Below are 21,298 nucleotides of genomic sequence, written 5' to 3'. Positions count from 1 at the left end.
AGGATAATTGCATATGACATTTAACATTGTATTTATTTACTTTTGTGTATTTTCATGGTTTATTAATTTACTGTAAACTATTTGAATCTCAGTAGAATGTTGTATAAACCAGCCTGAATTGAATTGCAGAAAGGGGTTGTTCTGAGCATAAAACCTGAATAAAGTATAGCAGATTATAACAAATTAAATATTTTCTTTGTTTAGTGTGTTGTTTTTAATACACACAGCCTGAGTAAAGTGTAGAAACTACCATTTATAAAGTATTAAGTCACATTTTATTTATGCTTACGATCTTTTCTGTGTTGTCCTTTTCAGATTTTTATTTAAGTGCCTTGCTGCAGCACAGTCTGGGCAGAGTCTCCCTCCATCTGTAGCTTATTTGTCTGAATCAGATATCAAGTCCAGGACAGTGAGCAAAAAGAATGTCTTAAATCCAGATACTTACGTAGAGACTTACAGACACAGGGCATGCAGGTTAGTAAATGTGCACTTAGTATTTATTACATGAATTTAATAATGGTATTCTTTGTATCCATTGTAAAGGAAGAATATTATCAGCAATTAGGCTAGGAATATAGGCAAGTAAAACAGGATCAAAATTGCCACAGATCCTAGAGAGCATAACGCCAGTTTGCAGTCAACCATCAAGTCCAAGGCTCCAGTTCAGAAAAAAAATGTTCACTTAGGAACAAGGGGTAGTTTGGGTTATGCAAATGGTGCAATTGTGGATCAAAGTTCACAAAACTGTGGTCTGTATGCACAAGCAGCCTGTGACTCAGAGCAAACTGTTCTTCTGTGGAACTTGCAGTCCAAAAAATCCATCAGTACTGCTGAACCATTGGGTAGGCTGACAAGCAGCTGTTGCTAGTGTACCTTGTTTTCTTGAATCTTGATTAAGTTTTTTGCAACAAACAGCACAGTAGAGGGTACTGTAACAGCCAGGCATGTCAGCTACAGTGATTGCCATAATGCTGTTCAGCCTGCACTGTGTAACGAATAAATGAAACATGCATGACCATTCACTGAGCAGCTCAGCAAGTGAAGTCTCTCAGCTTGATGTCCATCACAATTCATGGTACTGAGGATAACAGATTTCACAACAGGTGTGTGTGTGTGTGGGGGGGGGATGCTAAACTACAATTTTATGAGCATGCAAGTTTTCATGCAGGCTGCATTTGTAGCCCTCTTTGTGAATTAGTGAGCATTGTGGAGCATTACATGAGCAAGTCATCATAGGATAAGTTATCTGCTTGCTGACTTTTTGAACCTCATCCCAAATATTCTGTTTTTGGAAAATTTTTGGAAAATGAAAGATTTTTTTAGCTTGAAATTAATTTAAAGAACATCTGTTTATAAAGAATAAAACAGCACTGGAAAATGTAGAAATTAGGTAGTAATTAAGATGACTTTAGGATATTTTAGCATAACAGATTCCAAACAAAAGTAAGAAAAAACAACACTATAGCCACAATTTGGAGGCTTTACAGGAGATAAGTAAAGTCACAGGCTGGTGAGGTCTTCGAAATGGGTACAACAAGCTAAACCTTCCACAGACTTTTGGCCTTGACAGTGTTACTAGTGACCCACGATTGTATAGCAGCTTAAACTGGTGGATGCCCAGAGGTAAAAGTGACAGAAAGGGCAGTGCAGTCCCAGTTTGCTTTCTGTGGAGGGAGAGATGGGATTATTTTTCCCTTTGCTGCAGGAATGGTTGTTGATATAGATCTGGGCTACAGCCTGGCTAAAAATGAAAAAAAAAAAGAGGTAAATAAAGTACCATAGATTAAGAGTGCAGAAGAATAGCCCTCCATGGTTCCATCATTTGCAGAATCCCGCATGGCACTGAGTGTGTTGCGTACAGCAGAGTAATTTGCAATTGTCAATGAGAGGTTGGGGGTGTGACACAAATCTGCTAATATGACAATAGTCCTTCATGTCCTAGTTTTTACCAGAAGTGCCACCAGCACAAAAAGGATTTTCCTCATAGGAACTGCATTCCTCTGGATTATTTAGGAACCTTAGAAGTGAGTAGGAAGAGAATAAATAACTAATAGGTTGAAAAGAGTATGCCTGACATTAGAAGGAGGAGGCTGTAGACAAAAATGAGATGCAATACAAAAAAAAGGAAGATGCAGCTCAAGAATATACTCTAAGAATTCCTTTTTAAAAAAATGTTTTTAACAAGACAAGTGGGCTGATTCATAGATCCCTTTTCAGACATAAATTCAATATATATGGACAATTTATTTTTAGTGTAACAAGTCAATCAGCATTCTTTCAGGAGAAAACTGAAATGCCAAGAAAAAAACCATGGATTCACAGAGAGGACATGCAGACATGATACAGACAGTGACTGGAAGTCAAGATTGAACCCTGGACATAGAGAAGTGAGAGAAAAATCTTATGACTGCTCCATCATGCAGCTTCCCCAAAAATATGAATATGAATGATCACTGTTAAGTATTCTTCATAATAGCGGATGTGGCATAGAATGTTTTATTGAGGAATATCCTTTATACACCTGGAAGCATGATCATCTAAAGATTTTAAATTGCTGTAAGTTGGGTTTTTAACCTGATTCTTCATTTCACAGTTAACCAATAAATGTCTCATAAAAATATTGTGTTGAAAGTATTTCAAAGATACAGACATTAATGTCTCTTTGTGAGCTAGCAATGGATATCTGAGATCATTATGCTAAAGACATCATAGTAATAAAGGTGAGATGAAGCAAAGGCATGTACGAGTGTCAGGTGAATTGAATATGTTGTGACCGACCCATACAGTGTCATGCCAATTTACTGGGCAGACTATAATGCCCAAACTACCCCCCCCCCTGCACACAGACACACACACACACACACACACACACACACACACACACACACACACACACACACACACACACACACATAACCTCTTGAAACATCCTACCTGATATACCTCCTCCAAATAAATGCCTATGATACATAGGGACACAATTGGATTGGCTTATAAAGGCCCTGGTAGTCTATAGTATAGTATATACCTATGAAAATATGAGCAAATACAGGTTCATGACAGAGATAGCACATCTTTTAGACCTAATCCCACATAAATTAGATTTCAGCTTCTGTTTGAGAGACAAAGCACCACATTCCTTGCATAAGTTTTTCCATAGTTGCATGCCCTGATCTAACCATAAACTCGAAGGATTGCTTCCAGTGGGGAAGAAGTGAATACCCTTCACCATTGTTAATTTCAGTCCACAGAGAGAGATCAGGACCTTTTTGGCCTTGGCAGCCAGGGTGAGGATACAGGTGGATAGAAGCCCACTTCTTTGCCTCACAGTTCATGTGACAATCACTTTTTTCAGTGTCTCATTCACCTGCCTACAGACGAGGGTACATTGATAGACAGTGTGGGGCTACTCTCTGCATCCTGACTTATACTTCCTCAGTCTTTCAATTTGCAGCTGATTGTGACTAACCTTTGGGATGAGATTTGTATCTACCTTGCCCAAGTGATTGACATGTTATTAATTGTGCCAAACTGGCGAGAAGAGGAAATTTCTACAACTACCCACCTCAGAGAGCCTTCTTAGCCCACATCCCGCAGGCCAGTTTCTCAATAACTCAGACTACAAGTTACTAAAGTTAATTTCTGCCCATAGATTGTCACCTTGGATGCCAGTACTTATGAATTGTGATCATTTGGGATTTATCCAAGGTAGGCAGACCTTTGATAATAATGTTGTTTCCGTATATTTATTATAGCATGTAAATCTGAATAGTAAGCATGTGTTATTCCTCAGTTTTGATGCTGGAAAAAGCATTCATCCATGTTGAGTGGAGGTATCTGCTCCCAATTCTTAACAAAGTCTGCTTCCCTCAAAGGTTTACGGATTTACTGGAGGTAATGTACATAAAAAAAATGGCCCAGAGTAAAGCTCTATGGCTGCTTGCTAGTATGAATATTTCAGAATTAACAAAGGGACAAGGCAAGGCTGCCCTGTTTCCCAGTCATTTTTTGCCCTGTACCTTCAATCCCTTACATACAAGTTCATGGCACTATGAGGGGGAGGTATTGTTATGTCAAGGTATATCATCGTTCTCTTTACACAGATGATCTCTTGATTTACCTAGGTACTCCTGAATAGCAAATTAGCAGGCAGTGAGGATTCTGAAATAATTCAGAACTTTGGCAGGTTATAAACTGAATGACGCAAAAATATCTGCTTCCACAGTCAATTATTCCCCATCTATAGAATTTAAGTAGAAATACCCATATATGCAAAATCATCAATCATTGTACTAATTCTCTTTTTTTTTATCTTATAGAGATATCCTGCTGAATTTCCCACAGTGTGTTCAGGATGTACAAATGCACATTTTCCAACATGTTCTCTATATTTCACAAGCAGTTCATAGCCGCCACCCCAAGTGATTCTGTAAGATGCTTACCAAGCAAATTAGCAATTATATGTGGCCGCAAGGTCATCACAATGCATCCTCGACCAAGCTGATCCTCCAGAAAAAAGAGACGGGTCTTGGTGTCAGAGATCATGAATTTCATAACAAGATGGTGACAGTAAAATATTGTATCATAATAAAAAGTATATAGCATACTGAAAATCTAAGTTGTTGGAGGAATATTGTGTTCAGAGATAATTCTGTAGTGATATAGTTTCAGAAAAGGACAGGTAAAAGGTCTGATATGTCAAAGTTAGCAAGAAATATTACTAAATATAGTTCAGTGGGAAGTGGTGTAGTACAAACTAACTGCAGAGATGAGACACTGTAAGTGAATATGGTGAGATTCAGGAGAGGGATATGAATTGATGGCTAGAAAATTTAAATATTTAAAATATTGGGAGCAAATAATTAATTTTAGTAAGTAAGAGGCCCTGACCTTAGTAAAAGTATTATTAGGGCTCAGGGAAAGGTATTGAGGGAAATACAGCAAGTCGTTGACTATGTGTAATGAGTACAAACAGTGTACTGTTGTAGAGAAGGTGGGGCCTCAGACTTTTTTAGACATCAAGACATTTTGTTAAACATTGAACAATGTAAAAACAAAAAATATTGAAAAGGAAACCCACAAAAAGTTCTTAAGTGATAACAAGAACAGTAACAAAATGCAGAAGGAAATGAAATATTACCTTACACCTTATAATAAGTTAACTGTAAATAGAATAAATCTATTTTTCCCTTCCTACCTCTACCTTGATACATAGGGGAATCTAATCACAGGCTGCATTATCTAAAGAGAATTATTCCTTCACAACTAAATGATTGAAGAATGAATCATCTATGTATTATTGACATACTTGTGTTGTTTTAGCACAGCAATGGATCCCATTTCCTGATGCATTTTGATTTCTGTTTTACTGTTAATGATTTTTCTTATTCAGCCATTGTCACCTCGGTATTGCCTTTGTATTCACTATAATCAATAAGCAAAATAACTGTTTCTTCATATTTGATATCCCCAGTTGTTCCTCTAATCATAAGTAATATGACTCTCCAGTAATTAATATCAGAATTTCCAGAGTTTACATTACAGTTATCTTAACCTATCACAACCCCAGTAAGTATGTAACTAGTTACCTCCTCCTCTGTTTGATATCTCCAGCATTCAATAGTGGGCTTATTATAAGTGTTCCAGAATCCTTCAGGTGTGTAAAAAATATTTATGCAAACATTTCCATTCAAAATTCCTGAATTTTCTTAAGTTGGTGGGGGATCTTACATTTTTCAGAACTGATTTCCACCTTATGTTAGAGATCAGTATTTAATAGTTTGTCCCATCCCTGTATATGTTTCTTTATTACATTAACACTAATCAAATGTAGTGACTTATGTGCTATTGAAACCAGTGCTTTTATTGGAAGCAAATTTTGCCCCGCATCTCTTATTATTATTTTCTAGAATTATTATCCTGGGAGTCACTATAAGTTAACCATCTCATTTTCTTTTCCTTCTGCTGTAAAATTCTAAACAGTATTTGGTCCTCTAACTGTACCTCATATCGATCCCTCACTGTAACCTAATCCATGATTCATCAGCTGATACCATACATTACGATAAAAGAAGGTTATATCCTGGAGATCCTTTAGGGTGTCACTGATTTGGATTAAATATGCATTGGTAAGGAGGAACTCATCCTTAGGATTTTCAGTATATCTTTTTCTTAAGCCATTAAGCTGAATTAGGTGATTAGTTAACTATCCACCACCAAAAATTCCCCACCAGTCAGAATAAATTTGTGCGCTCACTGCTTCAATTAGCATGGCTTTCCATACTAATATATATATATATATATATATATATATATATATATATATATATATATATACACACACACACACACAACATATATATGTGTGTGTATATATATATATATATATATATATATATATATACACATACATATATATACATACACACACACACACACAGACACACACATCAGGAACACCCATCTACTCCCAAGCCAGTCTTGGCCAGTGTGCCTCCCAAATAACAAGTTTTGTACTTGGATATAGCTGATTAAGAACGGTTTAAGGCAGGCGGTGCCCAAAGTGATTGGGCTGCATACAGCAAATATGGGATCACAAAAAGTTAAAAAGTTGAAGGTCTTGATTTCACTTGTAGATGATTCTTGTTATCATCCTGCCTAACCTTTTCTCCTATCTTAAGACTGTTTGTTTCAGAAGCCAGCTTCCTCATTTGGAATCATACTTTCACTCCTGCACTCCACACATTTCCTTACATACTCCTCCTCCCTGATTGCTAACCCTTTTCTTATCCACTCTTATTCCTATGGTTGCCTTCCTACTCATCAGTACCAAGACATCCTTCAACCTTGTACCTACCCAAATTTGTCCAATTGTTCCCAAATAGGGACTGTCCTTAAAGTTACAATCTCTTGAGTGGAAGAGCCTGCTTGAATTTTAGTGACTGTGAACCATGTCTTTTTACATCTGACATACTAAGCTCCCCAAGCTGTCAGCCATATCATATTTCTCCTTTTCTGTTTTGGTTACTTCCTTGTCTGGACCCCCCCCCCCCCCACGATCCTTTCCAGACACATAATCTATCTTTCCTTTAACGTCCAGGGTGTGTAGAGGAAACAATTCATCATTTTCGTCAGAAAAATCATTTTGACTGTTTTGATTCTTTCCAAAATGACAATCTCTCCTCTTCCTAACTGCTCATGTCTACTTACATTCTGTTAGCCATACCCTTTGCATTCTTGTATCAAATGACCTCCATCTGATTTGGGATCTAAACGCCAAATACTTCAGAGTCTTCTCCCCCATTTAACTTTTGACCTCTTTTCCACATCCCTTTAATATTGCCCTCCAGTTGAAATATGACTATCTTCTTTAGAATCATCCACAACCTTGCTATCTGTTAACCATGCTAAGATTAGCCCTAATCCACCGAAAGTTTAAAGAAAAACCTACTGTTACTTTTCAACTGTTCAATTACGAATGTATATTTAAATACTTGATTTGTCTTACAACTTGATTTTAAATATCTATCCAGCCAAGTTTTATTCACAATTCATCATATGTCATTTATGGGAATTACTGAGCGAGGCCCCAGACTGTAGGTTTACAGACTGAAGCCCATGGGGAATATGCTAAGGCAAAAGGGCATAATCAGTAAGCTCTATTAAATATTGTTTTATCTCCATGCATTTGTGGCATGATATTTTGGTAGAAGCAAAAGAAAATATGAATGTAGAATTCAAGGACATTTTCAAGATGTTTCACATTAATTTGTTTGTAATGTCTACTGCTCAATGGTATTATCATTGTGTTGCAAACATGTTAATGTGTTACAAACGTATTAACTAATGAGATTTATTTACTGTATTACTGCTGACAGTTTTCTTTTTCATAAAGAGGCACATTTAATTCTTAAATATCAGACTGTGAATGCTCTAGGACCCAGTAATGACCTTAATTGGTGATGTCTTATTTGATTGTGTAAGTGGTTGATTAATGTGGTGATATTATTTAACCTGCTGTATGTTATTTTTTTCTGTTTTTATTAAGTATCTGAAGACTACAATGCGGAAGCACTGGACATTAAGTTGCATGTAACTTCCATACCATGATGGTTTAGTAGTGTGCTTCTAACTTTTGTGTTTTTAATACTGTGGGCATTTACTATCATTCAGGAGTGAATCATGCAGCTGATCAAACTCATAGCGGAGGATTCATAAAGGTTACCAGTCTTGTATACCTTGAATAACCTTTCTGAATGAGCTGACAGCAAAAGCACTGTGACAGAAGTAGTTAATGAATTCAGAAAGGTTTACCACTTTTTTCAGTAACATAGGCATCAGTAGTGTCTAGTGATTCATTGTTTCTAGCGAAACACAATAATGGATATAAAAATGTTTTTTAGATTAATGATACTGATTGAGCTTACCTTTACTAACAGTTAAATCAGTCTGTTGTTCTGTGGTAAGATTAAATGAATTAAGCCACCACTCAAAAGGATACCAGCAGTCTTTTGAAGACTTATCAGTGAGTGAATATACTGGACCCATGAATGAAATAAGCACAGTGTCATATCTTTTAACTGTAAAGGATTGTAAGATCAGTTAATGCCCATTAGCTTACAATAAAGTTAGCACATGATTTATTCACTGCAGAATACATATTGATGGAAGGTGTTTTTTTTCCAGGCTCATTAAGGAAGCTGCAAGCATGCTGCAGTCTCAGATACAGTCAGGAGTCGAACAGTATGTGGCTTGGAATAATTCTTCTGTAAAGCTTGTGCAGGCAGCAGAGGTAAGCAACTACAAGCAGAGACAATGGATTTCAGCAGGGTATTTTCTGTTACTTATAGCCCATGAAGTAGCATAGGAATTTTCAAAAGACAAGGACATTTTGATCCATATCTATTGTTTTTTTCTCTATGTATGTACCACTGTATGTACTGCTTAATCAGTGGCTTAACCACCTGGTGTTTTCTTTACACACACACACACACACACACACACACACACACACACACACACACACACACACACACACTGTATGTACTGCTTAATCAGTGGCTTAACCACCTGGTGTTTTCTTTACACACACACACACACACACACACACACACACACACACACACTGTATGTACTGCTTAATCAGTGGCTTAACCACCTGGTGTTTTCTTTACACACACACACACACACACACACACACACACACACACACACACACACACACACACATACACACACACACACACACACACACACACACACACACACACACACACACACACACACACACCTGATCTATTCCCTTTTCTCTGATCTATTCCCTTTTCTCTGATCTATTCCATTTTCTCTGGGTAATACAGCACAGTATTTACTTATTCATTCATGCAGTCTTTCATTCACTTGTGGACCAGGATAGAGTATTAACTTCAATGGACAAGTTTTAGGCTCAGCTCCAGATATACAATACAGTAGAATTTATGCAATAAAAGGGTGACTTACACAGGCTGTCAGAAAATAATATATATAGGTAGTGATGTGTAAGAGGAAATTTATTACAAAATACAGTATTATGTGTTGCTGTAATGCATGGAATGGACAAGAACGGAGAAGGGGAGTTAAAAGGGTGGTGGTGAATGAATTGTGAATAAGGAACACAGCTCACTACCAAAGACGTTCTCACCAAAACCAGAAAACAAAGTAGATAAAGAAGTGAGAACAGTCACCACGATAAAACTTCTTCAACGCAAGTAAAGTCCAATAGGCCCTATTGGACTTTACTTGCGTTGAAGAAGTTTTATCGTGGTGACTGTTCTCACTTCTTTATCTACGTGGTGGTGAATGAGACAGAAGACTTTTTGTGTACAGGATCATTTATTGTATTGCTGATGTCAGTTTAGGTGACGGAGCTATCAAGGAAGGACTTGTATCGAGCCTGGTTGATGAGGAAAAGTTTGAGCTCTTTTTGGGAATGTTTGAATGAGTTTATGTCCTTCTTAATCTGTAGCTTAACCTCTTGATTTTTAATTCCCTCACCCAACATACGCACACACACATACACATTTTCATCCCCCTAAAACTTTCTTATGTGTTTTCATTGCAGTCTTGTATTCCATTGCTATTTACAGCTTAATAGGCTCGGCCAGTAAACTTTTCTGGAAATTCAACTTTCAGTGAGCAGCTCTTCAATAAGCAGTGATCATACTGCTTTTGAATGAATCTATCTTAAGACACTAAGAAAGCCTACTGAATGTAGTTTGCAACATTACTATTGCTGTCTGAAAATGTTGAAGGCCATAAACAATTCTTCTGAAGTACCGTTGAACTGATATTTATTTAACATTTTAGCTGAAGGAAAGCATACAGCATGCTATGTTGCTGTTTTTTTTAACTTCTTCAGAGGTGCTGGATACTTATTTATGAGCCCTTTAATCAAATGAGAGTTTTGTATACAATTTGTTCAAAACTCCAATCACAAACCAGATACTTTTTGGTGAGGGCAGACTCCTGTTATACAAATGGCTATACTCCTTTGAGTCTCTGTATGCAAAACAATCAACTCCAGCACTAGTGCACCTTGGGGTAAAGACAAATCCCTTGTAGTAGTCCTCGTCCACTCTCACTGTGGTCAATGTATTTCCAAAAATATGATTTATAGAAGCAGTTTTTAATCATTTAAAATTTTCATCTTCTGTAATCCAAAAGCTACCATTGAACCCTTGTTAAAGTATAAGGTTCTAAGTACTTACCTAAGGAACCTCACTGATAGAGTGCTAACTCTGGTGTGCTAACTAAATTTAACTTATTTCATTTTATATCATCATAGCTTTTGATTGCTACCAGTTCACTATTTCAACTGTTTATTAGTTTGTGCATACCTGCTGTATTGATTGAACTCAAAGCCTTGGCTGGTGGAGCTGTGCTGAACTGAGAAACCAAAACTCTGCTTTTGTAGCTGTGGGCTGTGTAGTGCTTAGCTACAGGAGCTTGGTGGTACAGAAGATTTACAGACTGTTAGTCATGTTCTAGCCTGTGATTATTTAAAGATATTAGGATTAAAGAGACAAAGCTAGGCAGTACTGGCAGCATAGAACTGCAGCTTTGGCTACAGCTTTTAAATATTTGACCTACAGTAGAGAGTCAGTTATCCGAACTAATTGAGACCGAAGGTAGTTCAGATAATTAAACATATAATTGAACCAGATAAAAAGCTTCAAAACTGTGTTTTTTCTGCATGCAGGAATACACTTTTCAAGCATTCAGCGATTCCAGTGGACAATAGGTTCATAGGTAGGTACTAGGCTATTGGCCCTAGGGCCTATATAAGCCTAGTCAAACGGTACCCTGGCTTTTGCCACCCAAGAAAATTATTTTCCTGTCCCCTGTCAAGCAGAGCCACAGAAGTGATCCCCTGGGTGAATTTCCTATCTCCCATCCAATCATCAAGATTTTTCTTGAAGAGTGCTAATGAGGAGCTTTGTTTGATATAGATAGGTAGTTTGTTCCAGCATATGGGAAGTCTCTGGGACAGGAATCTATCCCTCCAGCATGTTCTGTTTATTGTGGTGACAAGGTTTAGGTCCCTAGAGCACGTAGCTCGGAGGGATTAGGATTTCTTTACATGGAGCATGTCCAACAGCTCTGAGTTTGACATAGTTTTGTATGTTAGGCAGAGATCGCCTCTGAGTAGGTGATATGTGACAGAGTAAAGCTGGAGTTTTTTGAGACGGTCTGCGTAGGGCATCTGTTTGAGGCCAGTAATCCTCTTTGTGAGGTATTTCTGTGGCCTTTCCAGTTGTTGTAGATGTCTTGTGAGGTACATACCAAAAGAGGTGTTGTAGTCTATAATGGGTCTAATGAGTGGTGAGTAGAGGGGAACAATGACCTCTTTTTTTCCTGGATGAGAAATGTTTTGTGATGAGATGTGCCATGTAGAAGGATTTCCTGACTACTGTGGCGATGTGAATACCAAAGGAGAGACTACTGTCCACCTGTGTCCCAAGGTCTCTTATCACACTTTCGGTGTTAAGTAGACTAACGCCTATGTAGTAGTTCATGGGTACAGAGTTTTTACCAAAAGGGATGACAATGCACTTTTTGGCATTGAGCGTGAGGCCATGGCTTTGACACCAGGCATCTGTCTCAGTGAGGCCCTTTTGTAGGATGTCCACATCATTAGGAGTTTTGATTATAGCTCCTAGTTTGCAGGCATCTGCAAACTTTGTTAGCCAAAGACCTGTGTTAGCCTGTACTTCAGAGAAGTAGATGCCAAACAGGAGAGGACCTAGGACTGAACCCTGTGGTACTCCACTCCACTGGTCTGAAGTTGGATTTAGAGTCTGCTACTTTCACAATGTGGGTTCTGTCAGTGAGCCAGTTGGCAACCCATCTTGTGACATAGGGATTTATACCTAGTTTAGTGAGTTTGTCTATAATTCCAGAGTGGGGGATGGTGTCGAAAGCCTTGGCAAGATCTAGATAGGCTGTGTGAACTACCTTACCCTCATTTACGGCTTTGGTGACCGCGTCAAAGAAGTCTATCAGGTTTAGGAGACATGATCTGCCTTTTACAAACCCAAACTGGGTAGGGTCCAGAGTTTGAAGATTACCAATGTCATTGTTTATAAGGTCTATGATGATATGCTCCATAGCCTTGCAGATCAGGCTCGTCAGGCTAATGGGGCGGTAGTTCCCGGGGTCCATGGTGGCTCCCCCTTTGTGGAGTGGGATAACCGTTGCTGTGCGCCATTCAGTGGGCACAAAGCCTAAGGTGAAGCTATGATTGAACATGGTACTTAGGTGGGGTGCCAGTTCATTCTGTAGTTCATGTAGAACGCAGCCTGGGATGTTGTCAGGTCCCATGGATGCTGTGTTCTTGGCTTTGGAGAATGTGTTTTTTACCTGTGCAGCCATGATTACAGGTACTTTGCATTCTTCCGGTATAGATTTGGGCCCTTTAGGGCATGACAGAGGGGTAAAGTTAGCAGTGAACCTATCTGCCAGGATGTTGGCAATATCAGTTGGTTCTGCATATTTAGTGCCATTGTGCTGTAACTCAGAGCAGATCTGAGTGTTGCCATTGAGATGCTTGACATAGCTATAGAATGCTTTGTGGTTGTCTTTAGAATCAGTGGCGATTTTGTTTTCGTAACTAGCTTTGGAGGATTTTATGAGGGATCTCAGCTTCTTACTGAGGCTGACCACAGAGTTCCTCCAGTCATGGGATTTTACTCTTTTTTGCAACAGTTTCTTTCTTCTGTTGTAGAGTTTGTTTTTAGCAGGGGACCACCAGATTGGCTTCCTTTTTTTGGAGGATAGAATCTTGGTTCTGTTAGGGATTGCACGATCCATGCACTTGTGTAAGTGCTTATAAAGTGCAATTGTATAGGATTCAGCAGTCGTATCTGTATTGTCCGTCAGCATGGGTGTCGTGAAGTTTGCCACTTCTGTCTTAAGAAGTGTGAAGTTGGCTTTGGAGAAATTTTTTACGGTGGTTTCCCTAATGGGAGGTGAGGGTGGGTTGTGGATGTCTAGGGTGATTTGCTTGGGGTCAGATCTGACCAATGAGGAATTGTCCTCTAAAGACTATTTTCCACACACAAGCTGGCTAGAAGCTCAGAGTGAATATATATAATGTTTATGTATTCAGACGTTATGATTTTTCTTACCTGAAAACATTGGAAGGGTGGTTCAGATAATTGACGTGTCGGATAATTTACATTTGGATAATGGAATCTCTACTGTAATTACTTCCACAGTGTTTAGCAGTTTGAAGTTAAAACAGGATACAATACATAAAGATGCTTAGTCATCTTGTATAAGATTTTTAAAAGTTAGAACTTTGTAAAAGATGTCTGAGCCAGTACCGTTGAGAGGGTGAATTTAAAGCCACTTATCTATACTGCAGAACTTGTAATATGATATTAGAAACACTGACACACCATGTAGAAATCAGATAAGTCTAAATTGTTAACGATTTTCCATCAGTCTTTGAGATTTTGAATTTTTTTAATGTGAGAATACTTTTCGAATTGGTTAAATTTTATTTGTATTTCTTTTTAAGAAAAGTCTCTTCAGGACTCTTCATGCTTGCCTCAGAATTGTCTTGAAAGTGGAGAAACCAGAAATTATGTACAAAAAAGTAGTTTGCTACACTTACAGTTTTTGGATGAGAATGCAATGTTAAAACAGTTTAGAAGTACAAACAAGCAATACAGTATGGAGATGAAACTGAGTTTCTAGAGAATTTAAAATTAATGCAGGGGCAGTTCAAGAAAGTTCTGAAGGTAAGAAAGCAGTATGATTTGTTAAAAACTCTACATGACAGAACTAAAGATTTTGAAACAGAACAAGGAATTATGTAGCAGTTTTGATCTTAAGAAACAGCCTGAGGGTAGATGTGTGACCAGTGTTCTTCAAAATAATTTACTTCAAACCTTAAACCTCAAATTACAAAAGCCTGTTCACATTCCAAGGGCTTATAGATCTATGGATCCTGAGCCATAAATATTGCATTGCAAAAACAAGAAAGTTGTCAATTCAGTAGCTGGAGACAGGAAAACCATAGCGGCAAGTAACTCTGTATTCTGGTTGCAATTTTTTGCAAGAGAAGTAGTGTGAAAAACAAAATTTCCTTTGCTGAAATTACTAAAGAAAACTGTACAAGAGAGATATTAAAATCTTCCTGAAACAACCCAGCTGTTTTGCATTCTCCTTAGAAGGCAAGGATCAATTTTTTTAAGTCTGCTGACGCAAAAAAGCTTACTGATTTTTTTCATTTTGAGAAGTTAAAAACAATTCTTCATTTGAAGTCAACAGTGCTGAATCATAGCTCAAAAACTAGAAAAGCTGCAGAGAGATAGGAAGATGCTTCAGAGGGTTAGGCTTCTCCTTTGGTCGCTCCATGTTGCAAGATTAAAGAAGTGCTTGGCTTTCTAAGTTGCTCATTCAAGGAAAAAGTGTTTTAGGAAGGAGATAAAGAATGAGGTATGGCTGTGTTAAATGAATGTGGTACTATGAAAATATATCTGCAGTTTTTTTTTGTTTTTTTTATGAAAACCTGTTACTGTAAAATACTGTACATTATACTGTGATGAAAATTATATTCTACAGTGTTTATATATTGTTTTATGTCAGCTATGTTCTGCCTTCTTTATATACTGTAGCATTATGTGCATAATTGATTCTTTTTATTTATATATTTATTAACACATTCTGACAGGGTTAGTGTCACTAGGGCAATGGCCTTTTTTCAGGAGAGACCTGAGGTGGTATTCATACTAACAAGGGGAAATTTGGCCAGGACATCAGGGAACTTCTCATACACTTTTTGATAAGTGCCACTGCATTTTTTACAACCACCTGAGCTATCACAAACTCAGGTAGATGGGGCCTTGGTTTAATGCCTCATCCAAGGGACAACTCACTCAGGAGTGCAGCAAACCACCCCCGTTATGTTGCATGTCAGTTTTAGTAATGCAAAATTAATCCAACTACCTGCTGTGGGAATAGAACCCACATCTGTTTGCATTTTGTAATTCTGTGTTTACTAAACATGGCTGTCATTTGTCTGATAGCCTGTATCATGCTATAAAAAGTCCTTTACTTGGCAAGAGTTCACTTACCTGGTTAACTAAAAAAATAGATTAGGAGACTGTAGCACAATATGGAAATGGTGATGATGAAGAGAAGGCATTATTATGACTTGAAACTAAGGGTGTAGGATAAATATTATAAGGAATCTGTATAACTCAGTATGATGGCATTGTGCTGATAAAGAAAAGTCACTTAATGTGTGTGACAAAGCAGTTGAGACTTCTGGGATTAGTATATATTAAGCAGTCATTGATAACTTTAAAAGTTAATGCCCAGAGACAGAACTTAAGGTTGATTGAAATGCTTTCAGGTGAAATTGGGCCCAGAGAAAAAAAATAAGGTTAAGCAGAATGCCTGCAGGCAAGGAATTGCTTTGACTTTCTAAAATAAAGTTGTACTATAAAGTAAGTTCACAAAAAGTCATTGGAAACTGATAAGTATTGTGGTTGCCCTTAACCTTAGCTGAGTAAAAATATGGTAAACGTCAAATAATTCTTGTGTGGTCTGTGGCATGGCAAGATACTAAACAAGTTCTCTGGGAAATTTGTGACTTCCAGAAAAAGAGGTATAGTAAAAGGTCAACTAGTCGTAACATACCATAATTTCTCAGACGTTACCCTGCAACAGAGATTACAATTTGTTGAAGCAGTCAGTACTTCTCAACTGTACAGGTTTTCACAGAATGTCCAGATTATTGCCTTACATTTTGGTCTGTTCCTTATAAAATTTGTGATTTTCTAGCAAATCACTGAGAACTGAAGTCACTATATATATGAAATAATTTGAGTTTCAGACATGATATTGTCCAGAAAATGCATGCTAACACAAATTCTGTTATTCTAGCAACTTTCTTGGTTTATAGAAGCAATATTTAAAATCTGTCCCTATTTTGGGGCCTTTGGCCACTCACTATTTTAGGCCTTGTCCAGATTTCTTTTACTAAGTGTTGAGAGGTATAAAGGAGTATCAGCAAAGAAAAATAATTAACTTTCCCCGGGGTCTTGAGGGTATTTTTCCCAAAAGGTTGTATTTAACCAAATATAACAGTTCAATGCCATTAAGAATGACTTTTCTACTTGACTGAATGCATGAAGAAAATGATTGTCACAAAATGGATGAATGTTCTGTTGAACAACTAATATTTGAAATCTAGTTTTTGTGGAGAGGTAAAAACAGAGGAGGACAGGTATAACTTTCTGCTTTGTAAAGTGACAATAACTGGGTCAGTTTGAGATTTTAATTTACTGTCTATTAAATTGATCTCATGTATAAGACTCTGAGTCAGTGACAACACTGTGGGCACATTGAGAAATTTCAAAGTTCATTTTATTATTCTGAATTGACAATATAAAAGTTTTATAGTTTAATAAAATATTAAATATTGAAATGCCTTTGTGAAGTTGCTATTGGTAATATTTAATATAAGTGTGTTTGTTCCTTCTTCCTATTAATCCCATTAATAGTAAAATATAAAGTGGATATTTTAATACAAATACACACACACACACACACACACACACACACACACACACACACACACACACACACACACACACACACACACACACACACACACACACACACACACACTCATGTACAGGAATCAGCCCTTTGATTGAACATTCAGAATATCAAATGTTTGTAATGCCAGAATAAGTGAGCAATTAGTCATATTATCGCAGAATGTCAGTATTACTTAGTGTGAGGTCATTGTACAGTGAGGATTGTGAATTTGCCACTTCCCAGCCGTTTTGTAATCTCAAAGTTTGTATATGTACACACCCCTGTTAAAATGCCAGGTTTTTGTGATATAAAAAAAATGAGACCACAATAAATCATTTCAAAACTTTTCCCACCTTTAATGTGACCTGTAACCTGTACAATTCAGTTGAAAAACAAACAAATCTGTTAGGGGGAAAAATGTACAATAAGCTGGTTGCATAAATGTGCACACCCTTAAACTAATACTTTGTTGAAGCATATATTTTTGAAAATTAATTACATCATCAGTAAGTAGCATTTTTTTGTTTGCTTTTTTAAGTTCCCCATGGTTAATACTAACAGGCGCACAACTCCCACTGACACTCAGTGGTATGAACAATACCACTGTAATTCCTTAAGCTAATCATGACAGTGAAGGGACCTTAATCTGTGGATATATTGTATGAAGAATCTTTGGTCATTTCTAACCTGTGCCACTCTGAACCGGAATAGATACAAAATGAATTTATACATTCAATTATCCATTCATTCTGACCTGTGCCACTCTAAGCTGGAATAGATAGCAACAACATGAACTCATCGTAGTTGTACAAAGCCATAGCAACAAGATTAATTTAAATTTTTTTAAATGTTCACTGTTATTATAATTAACAGATACTAACCACAAAAATAAACCAAAACCTACTATAGAAACACCTTCAATAGCAGCCTGTCCATTAATAATGCTACACCCACAAGTCACTCATCAATCAACTATGGAACACCCAAACCTGCACAAACTTCAATGGGGGGCTGCAAGACTGCACAATAACCTTTATAACTTGGTTTTAATTCCTTTCTTAGAACTTGTACTGCTTCCTTTCTTAAAAATTTGAACTTCGTCTCTTCCAAAGCATCTTCCGTAAAGGGCAAAGTTCTAGACTGGGGCCTCACGTGTACCGAAGCTTAGATGTAAGATATACTGCCCTTTCCTCAACAGGGAGTGTAGACTATAGGCACTTAGCTTTTGGGTTCCACTATAATCAGTTTACCTAGTTACTCCCTAATTGCCATATGGCTGGGGTCAGATGGTGCTGCATTCCATGCACTCGGTTCACATTTTGCTGTGGAATCCTTTCAATGCTCACATCATCTGATCTGTGGATATACTCTAATACAGTATTTTTGGTTTTGACAGAGTAATTTAGATCATACCCAGGTGATTATTTCCTTTTTCACCCATACTATCCATTTTGGGAGTTGCCATTGTTAGGATTTAGGATTCAGGGAAATACTGTTTTCTACTTCTCCACTGTCTGAGCAAAGCAATCTTTTTTCATGAATTTTTATCTTAATCCTCTTTTGTCACCAATCTTCAGGAGTGGAATCCTTATTTTCTGACTAGATCTTGTTCTGATGTCTGTCAGGTACATTTAGGGATCATTATGTACCTTTAACCTTTTAATTTTCCTTGGTTAATAGGGTTTTTGTTGTTTCTGAAGCATGCCCTGAATTCGCATTATTACTCATATGTCTATGGTATAGCTCTTGTGCTTCTTATATTCCACTGAAAATTTTATCAGCTAGTATTTTTGGGAGAACTACTTGCCATGTGGCTTCCAGCAGTTTTGAGTTGAAAAGCTGTCTGTTGCCATCCAGTCCTTTATTATAACTGTTCCCATCCGTAAGGTACTCTACTTCCCCTCTATTTGTAAACAGCACCACTCCCGTTGCTTCCTTCTTTCAAGGCAATGCACTCTCCTCATCTCAAGGTGTCTACACTGCTCCATTTGAAATACTTAATATTTCATCACTCTACACTTCTTTGTAGGACAAGAAATATTGTCTTTGCTACATCTCACCCTTCAGATTTTTAAATGTTGTGTTTTTGCCTCCAAGGAAAGGTGCCTTAGGTACTTTTCACCATTCTCTTCATCCTAGTCATTTAATTCCTTTTCTATTATTTTCTTTAGAAATTAAAATGATCATTCCCAAGCTGACCCTGCTTCTGTCAGGGTGCTGGATCATGTATTTCCCAATGCCTTTTAGTTATTTCACTGCAGTCTTACAGGTTTCCTTGTTGCTGATCAGTTCTTCTGTGGCTGACGTGCACCTTGCATTATCAAGCCAGACTGTCCCTACTGATGCCCTGCTACTGGACTGCCTTTAGTATAATGCCACTTGGTCATTCTCTGCTTACGTTCTAGCTTTATGTTTGTTGCTGAAGAGTTCTGTCACTGGTCAAGTTCTTTTCTTTATATTAGACCCCAAGCTGTTTCCAGTTCTGTCAAACTGTACCGTTTGATCAATTCTCTGCAAATTTTGTAGACCCCCTTTGATCTTAAAGTGTTCTGTTTCAGGCCTTGTACCATACCTCACATTAAGTTCATTCTTCTTGGCATTTGCCAGCCTACTGCCTATAGGTTGTCCTTTGCTCTCAAATCTATTCCCAGAATGCAAGTTTTGCCTTAATAGTTTCCACCCTTCATCCAGGAATACTATATATCCCTATGACAGCCACATTGCTGTTACTGTCATAGTTAATATAATGTGAATTAGGTATTGCTTTTTGGATGACTAACGGTTTACTAAGCCTTCTCATTATATTTTCAAATGATCATTGTTCCCTTGTGAGACATTTGGTTAGATATCTTCAGTTCAGATCCTTTTGGGGATGTCATCATTTGAGACAACCTTTGCAATGGTCCACCAAGCAAATTATGCTTGGGAGTCTGTCCTAGAGGTAGAGGAAAATGGATTGGTCATATAACATATGAAAGTTTTGTACTTATAAGGATAGTTGTATAGGGCCAAGTCCATCTTCCTCTTCATCATCTTGCTATTTTAGTATGGATTTAGAAGTTGCTCTGGAGAGCTTTGTCTTCTTACATGGTTTCTTCTTTTCTTGTGATCCACCTTCATTGTACAGATTGTGGGAAAAGAGAAGGAGTTATCTAGCACAGGAAAGGTTTAGGTGTTCTGCCAGCGTCATACCCTAGAGGTAGGGAAAGATGGATCTGGTCATACACTGTTAAGTACATAAGTTTCATTACTGAATGCAAATCAGACTTTGTTATATAATTAACGTTTGCAGAATTACAGATCTGATAAGCTGTTTTTGAATATTAGTAATAAGTAATGTGTCTATGTAGATATAAACTGCTAATTTAACTGAAATAGGTTCATAGGTGTTTACTAGGCTAACGACCACAAGGGCCTTTTTAAGCCTAGCCATACATACCAAATCTCTGACAAGTTCTGATACCCTTGATAAGTTTAAACATGTGCCTGGGAGATGAACCATTTACAGGTTACCTGTGTCCACTAGAGACATAGGTGCCAAACCAGGGATGAATTTCCAGTTTCCTATCTTATTGTCTAAGTTGCACTTAAATTGGTTTAGGGAGAAACTCTGCTTCACATGGATGGGGAGCCTGTTCCATAGATGGGGTAGTCTCTGAGTTACATACCTATCTCTCCAGCAGGTCCTATTTATATCACAGGCAAGGTTTAAGTCTTTAGAATAGGTAATTCTAGCACTGTTTGTTTTGTATATACGCAAGACGTCCATTAGAGTGGAGTCTGACAATGCCCTGTATGCCAGACATAGATCTCCCCTCAAAAGCCTGTAGAAGACAGAATACAGGGATAGGGTCTTGAGGCGGTCTGCATAGGACATTTTACTTACTCCCTGTATTCTTTTAGTGAGGAACCTTTGTGGACATTCCAATTGTTGGATATGCCTGTTTAGGTACATACCAAAGGGGGCATTGTATTCAATGATAGGTCCAATGAATGCTGAATACATTAGAACAATGACTTCCTTGGACTTAGATGCCATTCCTTTGTTTATAAGTTGCACAACATAGAATGATTTCCTCACCACTGTAGACACGTGATGGTCAAAGGCTAGATTACTATCTAGGAACCAAATTCCACTCTCCTTCTCAAAACAGAAATAAAATAATACCACAGCCCAAAGTTTGAGATAAACTGATGGTCCTTT

The 21,298-nt window shown here is 37.6% G+C and overlaps 1 protein-coding gene across 1 annotated transcript in view; it reads left to right on the top strand.

Annotated features, from left to right (window-relative positions):
- Positions 1–21,298, top strand: part of ACOX2 (acyl-CoA oxidase 2) — a 1,215,466-nt gene that overhangs the window by 1,006,692 nt on the left and 187,476 nt on the right. Inside the window, exons 10-11 of the mRNA XM_044078809.1 lie at positions 316–474; positions 8,686–8,791. Of these exons, the coding sequence (XP_043934744.1) occupies positions 316–474; positions 8,686–8,791 (265 nt within the window). The remainder of the gene's footprint in view (positions 1–315; positions 475–8,685; positions 8,792–21,298) is intronic.

This window comes from Protopterus annectens, chromosome 7.part1, assembly GCF_019279795.1.
Source record: "Protopterus annectens isolate FY-2018-M chromosome 7.part1, PAN1.0, whole genome shotgun sequence".
NCBI classification, from domain to species: domain Eukaryota; kingdom Metazoa; phylum Chordata; order Ceratodontiformes; family Protopteridae; genus Protopterus; species Protopterus annectens.
This window is presented reverse-complemented; position numbering and strand designations above follow the sequence as displayed.